Source organism: Strongylocentrotus purpuratus, unplaced genomic scaffold (assembly GCF_000002235.5).
Source record: "Strongylocentrotus purpuratus isolate Spur 01 unplaced genomic scaffold, Spur_5.0 spur5_scaffold_2, whole genome shotgun sequence".
Classification (NCBI taxonomy): domain Eukaryota; kingdom Metazoa; phylum Echinodermata; class Echinoidea; order Camarodonta; family Strongylocentrotidae; genus Strongylocentrotus; species Strongylocentrotus purpuratus.
In genome coordinates this window covers 122,424-137,631 of record NW_022145605.1, presented here as the reverse complement: position 1 = coordinate 137,631, position 15,208 = coordinate 122,424, and the positions used below count along the sequence as shown (strand labels likewise).

Below are 15,208 nucleotides of genomic sequence, written 5' to 3'. Positions count from 1 at the left end.
TCTATTCCTACTAGATCTACTGAGTCCTAGGCCTACTGAGTCCTAGCTCCAAAATTTGCCACTTTCCTGAACCGTGCTCCTCCCCGGGCTTATATCCGGCTAGACGTAAGCAAAATATCTATGCACTTATTTTTTTGCTAGCCCCAAGACTCGATCACTCGCCCCAACAAACAGTTTAAAATTTAAAAATACCCTTCCCCCTATTTGTTGGATCGGCTAAGGGAGGTGTGCGCTCAGCTCAGTCCAAACCATGGTTACATCGTAAACATCTACTAAATAAGACTTTTTTTTCCTTTAAATTGTCAATATTTTGACTTGTTTTTTTGCATGAATAGGTCTAGAAGGTCTAGTCTATCTATTGATGTAATAAGGACAAACATTTATTATAGGTCTAGGTCTAGAGTCTATGTTGCACGTTTTGTTTATTGGCAGTTACAGCCAGTAATGTTGATGAAAGTAAATGTTATCGTTTTGTTTATTACAATGTTTGTTATTTTGAATTTATCTTTCAGTTGCTGATATTCACTCAATTTTGAGCTTACACACTTTTCGTAGAACATCAATACGTAATTGTAAGTATGGTCGGAGTAGAAAGACTATAGTATTGACTTTAAAGGTACTAGTCTATGTCCCATTATATGCAGGCCAAAAAATAAAAAATAAAAAGGTTAAATTTCAACGACAGTATAGCGAGTAAACCATTGACAAATTACCCCCCTATTCATAAGGACCACTTTTTATAAGTTTGCTATTCATAATGCTGGTTAAATGAATAGCCTTTTTTTTATAAATACTAAATAGTGTATCATTTACATCTGTTTTTATCTTTTTTTTCCTTTTAGGTTGGATCTGACCATTTCTCTGAGGTGTGTAATAGCTACGTGGAGTTTTGTCTTTTGTTTTGTTTGTATTTTTTGTGTCATTTGTGTTTTCCTGTCTGGCAACTGGCAGTAATCCACTGATTTGAGCTACGCAGTTGGTGTGCCAAGTGAAAGTTGCTATAGACAAAAGCAATTGTTTTGTGTTGAAGCTTTACTATTATTCTTTGTATTGTCTTGTGTCTTTTTTATTGTCTTGTGTCGTGTGTCTGTTATGTGTTCGTAACTTTCTATCCTTGTTTTTTTCTTGTCTGGCAATCGGCAGTAATCCACTGATTTGAGCTACGCAGTTGGTGTGCCAAGTACAGGTTGCTATAGACAAAAGCAATTGTTTAATGTTTAAGACATTTCATGTTTGAGCTTAGTAACTTGGCCTGTACCCTTGTACTTGCCTGAAGCAATGACTGAATTTCTTTACGCTGAACAAATTCTTTACACTGATTGAATTTTTGACACTGATGGTATTTCTTTTTGCTGAATGTTCTTCTTTACATTGACTGAATTTCTCTACGCTGAATGTATTCTTAAACTGAATTTTTTTTCATACATTCACTGAAACAAAAGATTATAGAAAAAGCAATCATAGAGAGATCAATTTTTTAATCAAAGAGGTATTCCAGAAATGAAGAGAAATTGAATAGAAAGCAATAAAAATTGAAATTAAAAGAAGTAAATAAAGACCAAGAAAAACCAAAGAGAAACGTTGAGGAACTACGACAAAGGTTGTTAATTCAACTAAAGCAAAGATAGACTGAGAGTAATTGCTAATTAAAGTATAGAGGATTTTAAAGGAGCTAAAAAGTAAGCAACAGAAACCAAAAACAAGTCTAAAAAAGTGAAACAAACTAAGAAACACCCAAAGACAATTTTGAAACTAAGAGAACTGAAAAGGAAGCAAAGAGAAACTTTAGAAATAAACTGAGGAGAGAGTAAGAAAAATCAAGGTTGTAGTATGTGAGAGGACAAATAAACATCTAAAAATAAGTCAAACCAATTAAAAAGAAAGGAAAGCAGGAAGAGGAGAGCATTTGCAGATAATTAGAATTTAATATACAGAATTTTTGGAAAAGCATCAATGAACTTCTTTAGTTTAAAGTTGACATCCAATACTTGAAAGTTGATTTCTATACCTGAAAGTTAATATTTACTACCTGAAAGTTGATATACAATGTAGTACCTGAAAGTAGATTTTATATCTGAAATTATATAATACCTGAAAGTTGATATCTAATACCTGAAAGATGATATTTAGTCCCTAAAAGTTGATATTTACTACCTGAAAGTTGCTATTTAATACCTGAAAGTTCATATTTGATACTTGAAAGTTGATATCTACTACCTGAAAGTTGATAATTACTACCTGAAAGTTGATATTTAATACCTGAAAGTTGATATCTAGTACCTGAAAGTTGTTGTTGAAACTAAAAGTTGATCTCTAATCTGAAAGATAATATTTAGTCCCTTAAAGTTGATATCCACTACCTGAAAGTTGCTATTTAATACCTGAAAGTTGATATTTAATACTTGAAAGTTGATATCTACTACCTGAAAATTACTTCCTGAAAGTTGATAATTACTACCTGAAAGTTGATATTTAATACCTCAAAGTTGCTATCTAATACTGAAAGTTGATATATAATTCTGAAGTTGATATCTAGTTCTTGAAAGTTTATTTCTATACGTGAAAGTTGTTTTTTATAGTAGGAGAATTTGAGAAGTTTTATTAATTGTTTTTGGTTTATGATTGAGTTGGCCTTAGAATATTTTCAGAATTAACAAGAAGCTCAGGAAAAAAGACACATATTATTATCTCAGACACTCATTGATATAGTTTAATCTTGTTCATATTGGAATCCAGATCAAACAAATCGAGTTATTATATTGTATGACCTGAACTTTAGCCATGGCTTTTTTGACATTGGAATGTAAAGAATTGATAGATGAAATTGAGGTATTGTGTATTATTGTAAAAGCTAGAGAAATTGAATGCAGAATAAAACAAGCAGACAGTATTTGTAAAAGCCAATGTGAAAGTTGTACATTTGACAGGAAAACATTTGGTCAAACGCAATGTGAAGAGTGTAAGAGATGGTACCATGATTGCTTCATAAACTCTGGTATATGTAAAGGAAAAACAGATTATTTGAATGTGGTATGGATATGCATTTGTGGGTACTCAAATTACTCATGTAGTATCATTGACAATTTCGGTATTTTTTCAGATGATGGATACTATGATTCCTTGATTGACGAATGCATTATTGACCATGATGAGTACACAGTACAGAGTGGACAGCAAAGAACACCTGGAACATGTCTCAAAGAAATGTCTGGAGGAGGATCAAGAAAATCAAAGAAATCACACAAGAAAGGTAAATCATATATGACAAAGTTGAAAGGTTCTACATTTTCTGGTGATAAAAGAATGAAACATGTTGAGAAAAATGCAGAGAATGATCAATGTAGTAGCATAAATAGAGACAGTGAAATTGGAATTCAGGAGGGCAATAACAAAAGTGACATAGAAAATGACGTTGAAGGATGTGATTGGGTAAGAGTAAAAAACAGGAGAAGTAATCAAAAAGGCAGACAAATTCAAAGTCAAAGGTCAGCTAATTTTGTTCACACTGATGATGCCTTGATGGATCGTCCAAAGGTCAATCGAAAAAGAAAGATGGGAACTGTTGAAGTGTCTGAAGATGGTACAGTTATTTTGAGGAAAGACCATGTAAGAAAAAGACAGATTAGAAAAGGAGTTAATGATAAAGGAATGAAACAAACCAATAGCTTGTTTGGAACTAGTGAAACAAAATGTCAAAGTGATATTAATACCAAATGTGAAAGTTCAGACATTGAAACAAGATGCAACCTGTTTGATACTAGTCTTGTTGCTTCTGGGCACTTTCATCAGAGTGACAAACAATTTGGATCAAGTAGTGGAAAACAGTGTAAATGTAATGGTTTAATGTCAATGATATATTCGAAAACAAAAAGTCCAAGTACATGGAATAGAGATGATCTTGATGGCATACTTCTGAGAGGAAATCGCCTTTATGAATCTATTATAGACATTTCTGCTTGCAACCATGACTTGTTACAAACATCAGATTTGCCATGCAATATAGAAGATGGTAAGCACGAGTACACTGTGCACTATGCTGAAACTGTGAATGCATATGTAACTGAACATGAAGATCAACAGAAGGATGCAAAGTGTTTACCTCTTACTGCTGCTTTAGAAGAAACTCTTGACAAAAGTGATGTAACTTTTGTTAATTTTGGAAACGAAACATTATCAGTCATGTCTTCGTGTGATGGTTACTACATTTTCGATCCTCATTCTCGTAATCATTCAGGAATTGATGTAGGAAATGGGACAAGTATTTTGATGCATGCGAAGTCATACCAAGGTGTTCATAAGTACATCATTCAACTTGCATTGTCGATGAATTATCAGTGTAATGGCGTCTTTGAAGTAATGGGTGCAACTGCGACAGGAAAATCTGAGAACTGTGTGTCTCCAGTAAATGAACAGCATGATCCAAAGTATTCAATTGAAGATATGCTTTGTGTTTCGCACAACGAAGACAGAGTTCAGAAGAATAGTGTAAATACAGATGTAGTCAATTGTGATAAGGAAAGTTGTGTGGAAAGTGACAGTGATGTAATAAAGCTGACAGACACAGCCCGCATAAAGACGTATGACCTTGAATACTGCATACCAGACACGCAGCAGTATAGTACAAGTACTGTTCCTACATCTTTGAAAGATAATCAAAGAATTGAAGAGAAAGTTGAGAACAAGGATGAATGCTTAGACCCCTGTTACACATAGTCTAAAAGTGGACTGAGGCCGGCCCCGGAGTCGGCTCGACGTATGTGTAACACCAACTTTTTTTAGAAAAGCCGGACTGAGGCCAGGTGGACTCAGTCCACCTCTGGATGTGGTTTGAGGCCGGCCTCAGTCCCGCAATCGGTATGTGTAACACCAAAGTGGACTCGGGGCCGGCTTATAAGCGGAAGTGACGTAACCTGTCATCATTATCAACATAATACATCGGGCGCGCTTGCCACCTTCTCTTATGTTATTCTTTGTTTTTATCATTCTATCACTCTCTCTTTCTGTCTTTCCTTATGTTATTCTTTGTTTTTATCATTCTATCACCCCCTTTTTCTGTCTTTCCTTATGTTATTCTTTGTTTTTATCATTCTCTCACTCTCTCTTTCTGTCTTTCCTTATGTTATTCTTTGTTTCTTCCTTCTTTCATCTTCTCTTATGTTATTCTTTGTTTCTTCCTTCTTTCATCTTCTCTTATGTTATTCTTTGTTTCTTCCTTCTTTCATCTTCTCTTATGTTATTCTTTGTTTTTATCACAATTTCTCTTTCTGTCTTTCCTTATGTTATTCTTTGTTTTTATCACACTTTCTCTTTCTGTCTTTCCTTTTGTTATTCTTTGTTTCTTCCTTCTTTCATCTTCTCTTATGTTATTCTTTGTTTCTTCCTTCTTTCATCTTCTCTTATGTTATTCTTTGTTTTTATCACACTTTCTCTTTCTGTCTTTCCTTATGTTATTCTTTGTTTCTTCTTTCTTTCATCTTCTCTTATGTTATTCTTTGTTTTTATCATTATATCACTCTCTCTTTCTGTCTTTCCTTATGTTATTCTTTGTTTTTGTCATTCTATTACTCTCTCTTTCTGTCTTTCTGGAGTCCGCCCCAACATCAGCTCGTGAAAAGCGACGTGAGGCCGGCCTATGTGTAGACGCAAAATTGCGGGCCCGAGATCATGTGTAACAGGGGTTTGATGATCTCGAGGCGGCTTCAAATTGCAGGTGTGAGGCCGCCTCCGGGGCCCGCTTTAAAAGCCGACGCATGTGTAACAGGGGTCTTAGATTACCCTATGCAGTTTGTGTCACAAGACATGGATGACATACATGTACATGTAGATCTACATAGTGGAAAGACTGAGAATGTAAACAGAGATCAAGCACTTATGTTGGAGAGTAGCAGTACTAGAATGAAGCAAACATCTTGCCAAAAAGAGTGTAATAGTGATATTGGTGGTATTCAGCCTACTTGTTTATCCCACGTGAAGGAGTTTACATTTGAAAGTTGCACATCAGATATGCAGCAACGTAATACATGTACTTTCCCCATATCTTTAAATGCTGTAAACACACAGGAAGAGTGCACTAACATTCATGAAAGAAGCTTACATAAACAAATGCAATCTGTGCCACAAACAAAAGGCAAGGTAATTGTCCAGGATAAAACTACCAAGAAAGTAAATGGAAGTGAAGTTGTTCAGGCTTGTAACAGTACTAGCAGTATGTGTGCATCTCTTTCAAAGGAGTGTGGATATGAAAATTCTAAGTTAAGCTTGCAACAAGATGATACTTGTATGGCTTCTACATCTACTGGTTTAGGCATAACGAAAGACAAATGTAAAGGTGGCACATCTAACACCAATGTTGATAATTCTACCGCATCACTAGTTCATGGAAACTTCAATCAAGGAAATTATAGATTTGGTGAAAATAGTGGAAAGCAATGTGTAGCCAATTGTTTGTCAGCTGTGATGTTTAGCAGAATCAAGAATATACAATACTGGTGTAGTAAGGATTTAGATAATATTCTAGTACATGGCAATGAGTTGTATGGCCTTATTCGAAAGATCAATAAAAAAAGTCAGGACTTTTTGTTGATATCAAATCTACCTGAAGTTCTAGAAGGTTTTGATGATGTATTTACAATGAATTACAAAGAACCAGTCAAAGGTTACATTATTGGAAAAGAAATGCCTGAATATAAATGGATTATTTTAAAACGAGCCCTTGCTCAAGAACTTTGTCAACATGATGCTTGTTTTTTCACTTTCAATGGAAGTACACTCATTGTCATATCCACACTTGTTGGTTATTGCATTTTTGATTCACATTCGAGATCCAAGACTGGCCTCCAAGTTCAAGATGGCAAGAGCATTCTTATGTTTACATCATCATGGCAAGGTGTTTACAAGCATATTACAAAGTTAGCTGGGTCTATGAATGTTGGTCTTGTTAATGCATGTTACGAATTGACAGGTGTAGATCTTCATAGAAGTGCAGGAGACTCTCAAACATTAAATGAAAAATTGCCAAAGTTATTAACAAGTGAACCCGGAACAGAAACTCAAATTCCAAGCATTGAAAGCACTATAAATGCAATACATGTTGAGAGTAATAAAGAACCTGATAATGAATGTAAACAAAGAAATATTGCATTTGAAGTGATTCAAGAAAACAATTCTGAGTGTACATCTGGGATACTTAATACCCAGAAATGTGAAACCAAAGATAGTTTAAAGATTGGTTATGAAAACTCTCCTCAGCAAGAATATAATGATATGTTTTTCACTCAAAACTTGATGTCACATGTTGAAAGGAAAGGCCTTGAATGTCCTGTAATTTCTCAGAAAAACACTGTGTTGAAGCTTGACAAATCCACCAATGAAGAAACCTGTTGTATAGTAAATCATAAGAAGAAGAGAAAAAACAGTACACAAAATAATAGTAGTAAAGTTGACAGTAATACTGGTATGCAAAATTCTGCAGGAATAGAAGGTACATGTAATACCAACTTGTTGTATGAAGGAGAGGTTGTGCAAATTAAAAAAATGAAACTAGAGCTGCATAAAATACCTACTTCCACTGGTAACATGACTAAAAGTAAATCTCAGCAATTTTCTAATGAAGTACATTCTACCTGTAAAGTTAAAAATTCAAATGTTTGCCAGAAACAAATTATGATTAATGCCAAAGATGAAAAAATTGGTTGTGAAGCTGCTAGCAAAGATTCATCACTTGAACATGAAAATGATGATGTTGTTGTATTAGGGGTTACAAGAAAAAATCTTTTTTTTCAACCCATTGTACAACAAGATAAGTTAAAGCTATGTAGAAAATTGAGTATTTCACATCAACATCTACTTCGTTCTGCCAATGCTGTTATTTCAAATCAATGTTTAGGGTGTCCACTTGAACTGAAAACAATCATTGGTGATGGTAATTGCTTTTATCGTAGTATTTCCTATGCAATCTGTAAATTTGAAGATAATCATATGGACATAAGAGTTGCGGTAGTAGATTTTCTGACAACAAACTCTGATATTTTTGTTGGTTATTTGGGAAGAAATTTTTCTTCTGTTTTACAGTATGCAAAAAGCCAAAGAATAATGGAATATGGCATATGGGCATCAGAGATCGAGATATTAGTAACTGCAAATTTGCTGGAAACTGATATTTACATTTATGATGAAGAATTGAAATGTTGGCATATATTTTGTGGAAAAAAAGCCAAAATGGGAGAGGCTACAACAAACAGAGGCATATATTTAAACCATACAAGTGGAATACATTATGATGTTGTGTTATCTGTGCAAAGTAATGGTGTTATTGAGATTGTTGCTGATGCTGAAGATTTTCATAAAAGTTATGAAGATTTTGAGTATATTAATGAGGATGAAATTGACAAGAATTTTGAAGAGCCTCCCAGCAAAAAAACAAGAATGAATAGTGCTTCATACATTTTTGACCAAGAAGGTAATAAATCCTATAAGGATGCATCTATTGAATCTAGAAGAGTGTTCTCAAGATTTAACAATAAAACAAGGAAAACTGGTTACAAAAAAAAACTTAAAGAACAGAAAATTAAAATGAGGTTATCTAGGGTAAAACCAATCCTTAAAGAAAGTAAATACAAGACAGGTGAATTGTACAGGACAAAGCAAAACACTGTCAAAAAGACCAAATATAAGACAGATGACTTGTATCGTTCTAAAATATTATCTGTTGAAAAGATTAAATACAAGACAAATGAAGCGTATCAATCTCAAAAGAAATCTGCCCAAAAAATAAAATACAAGACAAATGAAGCGCATCAATGTAAAAAGAAATCTGCCCAAAAAATTAAATACAAGACAAATGAAGCGTATCAATCTCAAAAGAAATCTGCCCAAAAAATTAGATACAACACAGATGAAATGCATAGATCTCAGAAAATATTTGGCCAAAAAATGAAAATGAAATACAAGACAGATGAACTGTATCGATCTCAGACAAAAAATGCTCAAAGCAGAAAATACAAAACTAATGTTATATATCAATCAAAGAAGAAAAGAGCAATATTTATGAAGTATAACACTGATGTAAATTTTAGACTTAGTCATAATATGTATCATCGTATTAAGTATAAAAGCAATGCTTTGCATAGAAATTATATGCTACAAAAATCACGATTGCAGTATGGAAGAAAGAAAAAGTTGAGGTTTTACCAAGATTGCAAAGACAAATACCACAGGAATGTTTTGTTCAGAGCAAAAAAATTGTGTGCACTAAGACTGAAGTATGGTTTAGATAAAACTGATTGTGCAGCACTGCGGCAAAAACAAAAAATTAATTATCATAAGAAGAAAAGTATCTGTGATGTTATAAGTAAGTTCCATAAGTTTCATTGTAATGGACCAGAATTTGTTTGTTCAGTATGTTTAAAATTATTGTTTCGTACTCAAGTTTTGCAATGTCATAAATTGAAATATAAAATAAGTAAATGCATATCTGAAAAGTACCTTCATATTTGTACAAGTTCTTGTTCTAAAGACTGTATGATTAAACTGTGCCGAGGCAAACTATGGATTTGTTACACATGTCATCGAAAATTGAAACAAAATAAGGTGTCATCAGAAGCTTGGACTAATAATCTACAATTGAATGACATACCAGACACTTTACTGAAATTGAATAGCCTTGAATGTCATTTGATTTCACAAAATATTTCTTTCATGAAAATTGTTTGTTTACCAAAGGGAGGACAGTTTTCTGTAAAAGGTCCTGTTGTCAGTGTACCATCGAATATGTCAAAAGGAGTTAGTGTACTTCCTAGGCAACCTTGTGATGATCAATTAGTACGTGTGAAGCTTAAAAGAAAGCTGTCGTATAAAGGGTATTATGAATATCGTAATGTCAATACAAAAAATGTCATGGATGCTTTGCAGTATTTGAAGAAATATAATAAATGGTATCATACAATAGATATCGATGCTATGTGGACTATTGAACATACTGAAGAAAGCGACACTGTTATAAATGACGATAATTCTGAAACTGTAAAGAATGATGAATGTGGTAAAGAATTAGATATTGATAAAGAAGAAAAACTTTTCCTGAATAAAACAGCACAAATTGATACAAATAAAGAAGCCATTGATGAGGATAATGATAAGCTAAGAGGTTTACAACTTGACTCCTGTCTCCACAAAGAAACTATCCATGTTGCACATGATGATAATCATGAGAATAAAATGAAAGATAAATGTAATGTTGAATTAGATCATGAAAAACATGAAAAAAAGGCAACAGACGAAATGAAAACACAAATTGAATCAAATGAAGAAGAAGTCATTGATGATGATGATGATGATGATGATGATAAGTTACGAGGAATACCACTTGACTCTTGTTTCCAACCTGTGAATATTGGGCAACAATTACTGGATGAAGAATTTGCTGATATTTTATGCATTGCTCCATGTGAAGGATCAACTCCTTTACGCATTTTATTCAATCTATGGACTGAAGCACAAACATTTCCTACCCTTTTTCCACAAGGTCTTCATACATATCATGAAAAACGTGATCAGAAAATTTCACTAAAAAGGTACTTTCATAATCGATTAATGAATGTAGATAACAGATTTGCACAAAATACAGACTATATATTTTATGCACAATACATAAGTGAAATTCAAAATGTAATGTCTAGTATATCTATAGCTTTACGAACAGGTGGTCAAAAGACCAGTGACGATAATGAAGTGACAGCCTCTATGCTCAAAAATGATAAAGAAGTGAGTAAAATTTTGAAGTCTGACAGAGGTTATAGATTCCTATCATCTGTAAGAGGAACACCTCCATATTGGCAAAGAGTTCAAAAAGACTTATTAGCAATGATTCGTCAGCTGGGAATACCAACTTTTTTTGTTAGCTTTTCAAGCGCTGATTTAAGATGGCCAGAAGTAGTAAATACAATTTTAAAACAACAAGGTGATACTACAAGGACTGCGGAAATGATGGATTGGAATGAGAAATGTGCTGTATTAAGAAGTAATCCTGTCACAGCTGCTCGAATGTTTGACAAAAGATTTCATCTGTTTGTTACAAATGTTATTAAATCTAAGGCAAAACCAATAGGTAAAGTAGTAGACTCTTTTTATAGAGTGGAATTTCAATTACGTGGAAGTCCTCATATTCATGGGCTTGTGTGGATTGAAAATGCTCCTCAACTAGACACAGATAGTGATGAAAGAGTTAAAGAATTTGTTGATGAATACATTACATGCCATTTGCCAACAACAGAAGAGGATGAAGAATTGAAGGATATACTAGAACATGTGCAAACGCATAGCAAAAAACATTCTAAATCTTGTAAGAAGGGGCGCAAAGAATGTCGCTTTAATTTTCCTAGACCTCCATCACAAAGAACATTTGTGGTTAGACCCAAACCTGATAAAGACTCACTTGTTATGGCTAAAGCTAGGGATCTAGTATCATCAGTGAAAGACAAATTGAGGGATGCTACAAATGAATACAATAGTATAGAAGAATTGTTTGAAGAGCTCAATACATCACAGGAGGAATTTGAAAAGGCATATTGTATGGTTGCAGAAAGGGTATCTATTGTACATCGTCGAAATTTAAAATCTGTTTGGGTAAATCAATATAATAAACATGTATTGCGTGCTTGGAATGCTAATTGTGATATACAGTTTGTATGTGATGTATATGCTTGTGTTCAGTATATAGTGGCCTACATTTCTAAATCAGAACGTGAATTGGGCAAGGTTTTGCAAGCTGTTCATGATGAAATATCAACTGGTCATAACGATTCTAAAAAATGTATGAAGGAACTTGGACATGCTTTTATTACAAATAGAGAAGTTTCCGCTCAAGAAGCTGTGTATAGAGTGTGTGGTCTCAGTTTAAAGGAATTTTCACGAAAAGTAGAATTCATACCGGTGGGTGAAATTCCAACAAGATTAAGTTTACCATTGTCAGTCATTAAGTCAAAATCAGATGATGATGATAATATTTGGGCCAAGAACAAGGTAGACAGGTACAAGAATCGTCCTCATAATGAAGTGTTTGAATTTATGTGTTTAGCAACTTTCTGTTCTGAATACAGGGTTTTGTATGGTAAGCAAAGAAAACAACAGAAGAATATTCATAAATTGTTGAATGGACATGGTTTTGTGCAGAAAAGAACAAAGAAAAATGCTATCATTAGATATCCAAGATTTAACGTTGAGACAAATACTGAAAGGTTTTATCAAAGTATGCTTCAACTTTTTTTACCTTATAGAACAAATGATGAACTAAAGCCATCAGAGTTTAAGTGTTATCAACAGTTCTTTTTTCTTGGAAGTGTGCAACTCAATTCACGTGTTAAAAAGGTTCGGACGATAGTTGCCAGAAATAAAGCTTTCTATGAAAAAGATGCAGAATCATTTGATAAAGCAAAGGAATTTCTTGAGAATATGCCAGAAGATATTGATGCTTGGTCAACCTTGTGTCCAGAATCAGAGAAAAGTAGGCTTGAGGAAGAGAATGACAAAGACTCTTACCCTTTTCTAACTGCACCGATTTTCATCGGATGCATCCGGACGCATCCGATGAAAGTGCCAGTTAGAAAGCAACAGAGGAGAAAAAGGCGATTAAATAGCCGATGAAAAGAAGAGAAATAGGCGATTAAATTCTCCTGCTCTAGAGCGGGAGAAATTCTCATTCTATCGGTGTGATACCGATAAAACGTGCAGTTAGAAAACGTTCGGGAGAAAAGGGCGATTAAAAAAGCGATTAAAATGGTCAAAGGTCGCAGTATACGCGCGCTTTACCGTAACCAGCTGTGTTTGTTGACTTATGGTTAAACAAGCTGCATGCTAGCTAGATGGAGCGCGGGCTTAATAATTACGTAATAATTCTTCACTTCCGGCGAGGGCTCGCCACAGCGAGTGAATTTCACCGGCAGTTAGAAACCGACAGGGGGAAAACTGCGGTTTCACCTTTGTTTACATAAGGAATATTCAATCGGTATTTTCATCGGTGTGACTCCGATAGAGTGCAGTTAGAAAAGGGTATCTGTTACATATGAGAGTGATAGCGAGTTTGCGGTACCTGACTTATGTACGAAGGATAGTAGTGATTCACAACATAGGATTGAATTACGTGAACCTAAATTGTCACAGCAAGATAAAATGTCATTATTTAGATCCATGAACACTAAACAATGTGAAGTCTTTTACAAAGTGAGAGAATGGTGTATTAACAAGACATTAGACACTAATATTGACCCTTTTTTTGTGTTCCTTACTGGAGGAGCTGGTGTTGGAAAATCACATCTTGTACGATGTATATATACAGAAGCAACACGATTATTACAGAAAACTTCTGAAAACCCTGATTCCATTGTAGTTTTGAAAGTTGCACCAACTGGAGTTGCAGCCTTTAACATTCAAGGTCTAACAATCCATAGTGCTTTCTCACTCCCCCTTAGAATGCGTCTACCTTATGTGCCACTGACTGAAGAGAGACTTAGTTCCTTGCGAAACACCTTATCTCAAGTTCAAATTGTTATAATTGATGAAATTTCTATGGTTGATCAGAATATTTTTGGTTATATTCATGGACGTCTTCAACAAATAAAAGGAAAATCTAGTGATTTTGGTCATGTAAGTGTTATTGCTGTGGGAGACTTTTATCAATTGGCTCCAGTGGGAGGCATACCTTTGTATAATGAATCTGTTAATTCAAGTTTATGGCATGACAATTTCAAGATAATAGAACTAGACGAGATAATGCGTCAGAAAGATGATGCTGAGTTTGCAAATTTACTGAACAAATTGCGCATAAGAAAAAGAAATGAGGATGTAGATGAACATGATCTATCACTTTTAAGAAGTTGTGAGACTCATGAATATACAGATAATGTTTTACATATCTATCCTAAAAATAAAGATGTTGATGCACACAATATACACATGCTGTCTAAAAATTTCAAAGAAATCAAAGTTACTAAAGCAGTTGATTCTAACCCTAAATCTAATTCTATAAAGAAAAACAAAAAAGAAAAAGTAACATTACCTGAAAAATTATCCATTGCAGTTGGAGTGAGGGTTATCCTTACACGAAACATAGATACATCAGATGGTTTAAGTAATGGCCAAATTGGAACTGTAAAGGCATTCATTGAAGGGACTGAACCATTTACACTAAAGTATATATATGTGCAGTTTGATAATGATAAAGTTGGTGCAAAATTTAGAAAGACTAATAAGATATGTAAAGATTATGAAAATTCTGTCCGTATTGCAAAAGTAGAGGAGGTTCATGATAATTTTAAACGTTTGCAATTTCCATTAAAGTTAGCATATGCTTCAACAATTCACAAAGTTCAAGGTTTAAGTTTGGAAAAATGTTTATTTAATATGAAAGGTATCTTTTGTGCTGGCCAAGCTTATGTGGGAATAAGCCGTTTAACATCTTTAAAAGGACTGACTTTGAAAGAGTTTGATATTAAATACATATATTGTAATGAGAGTATTTCTGAGTCCATTGCAGAAATGCCTCACTTTTTGGAAACACAATGTACACCAATCTTATCTTATGAGCAGATGATAATATTACATAATGTTCAAGGTTTAAGATTACACTTTGAAGACCTTTGTAAACAGATTCAAAATATGAATGCAGACTTTATTTGCCTCACAGAAACCTGGCTGAAAGATGAGTATTTTCCTTTGGATGTAGAGTTATCAGATTACAAAAGTTACCATCAACCAAGACATATGGCTTATAATAATTCAAGTGAAATAACTACCAAACTTGGGGAACAATCACATGGTGGTGTGTCATGTTACGGCAAAATTATCAAATCATTCTCTAGATTACATTTAACAAATAACATTGAAAATATTGCTATTCACATAGTTTCAAAGTTTTCAGTCCTACTTGTTGTGATATATAGACCAGCCTCATACAAGATGTCTGTGTTTCTTATGCATTTGAAGAATTTGGTAGAAACAGCTCATAATCATAGTAAAAAAGTTATCATTATGGGAGATTTTAATGAAAATTATACACAAAGTTCTTGTTTAGTAAAGTTCTTCATTAGTTATGGATATAAGCAATTTGTAACCAATTCAACAACAGAAAGAGGAACTATAATAGACCATGTTTACATAAGAGGGTTTGATTTGCAAGATATTTGTATTGTACCAACTTACTATAGTTATCATGAAT

General features: G+C 33.8%; 1 protein-coding gene across 1 annotated transcript; it reads left to right on the top strand.

Moving 5' to 3' along the window:
* The first annotated feature begins 2,435 nt into the window (after positions 1 to 2,435).
* LOC115926896 lies at positions 2,436 to 4,713 on the top strand. Its single transcript, XM_030992503.1, has 2 exons — positions 2,436 to 3,250; positions 3,947 to 4,713. The coding sequence occupies exons 1-2, from the start codon at positions 2,782 to 2,784 to the stop codon at positions 4,711 to 4,713; spliced, it is 1,236 nt and encodes a 411-aa protein (XP_030848363.1). The 5' UTR covers positions 2,436 to 2,781.
* The last annotated feature ends 10,495 nt before the right edge of the window (positions 4,714 to 15,208 follow it).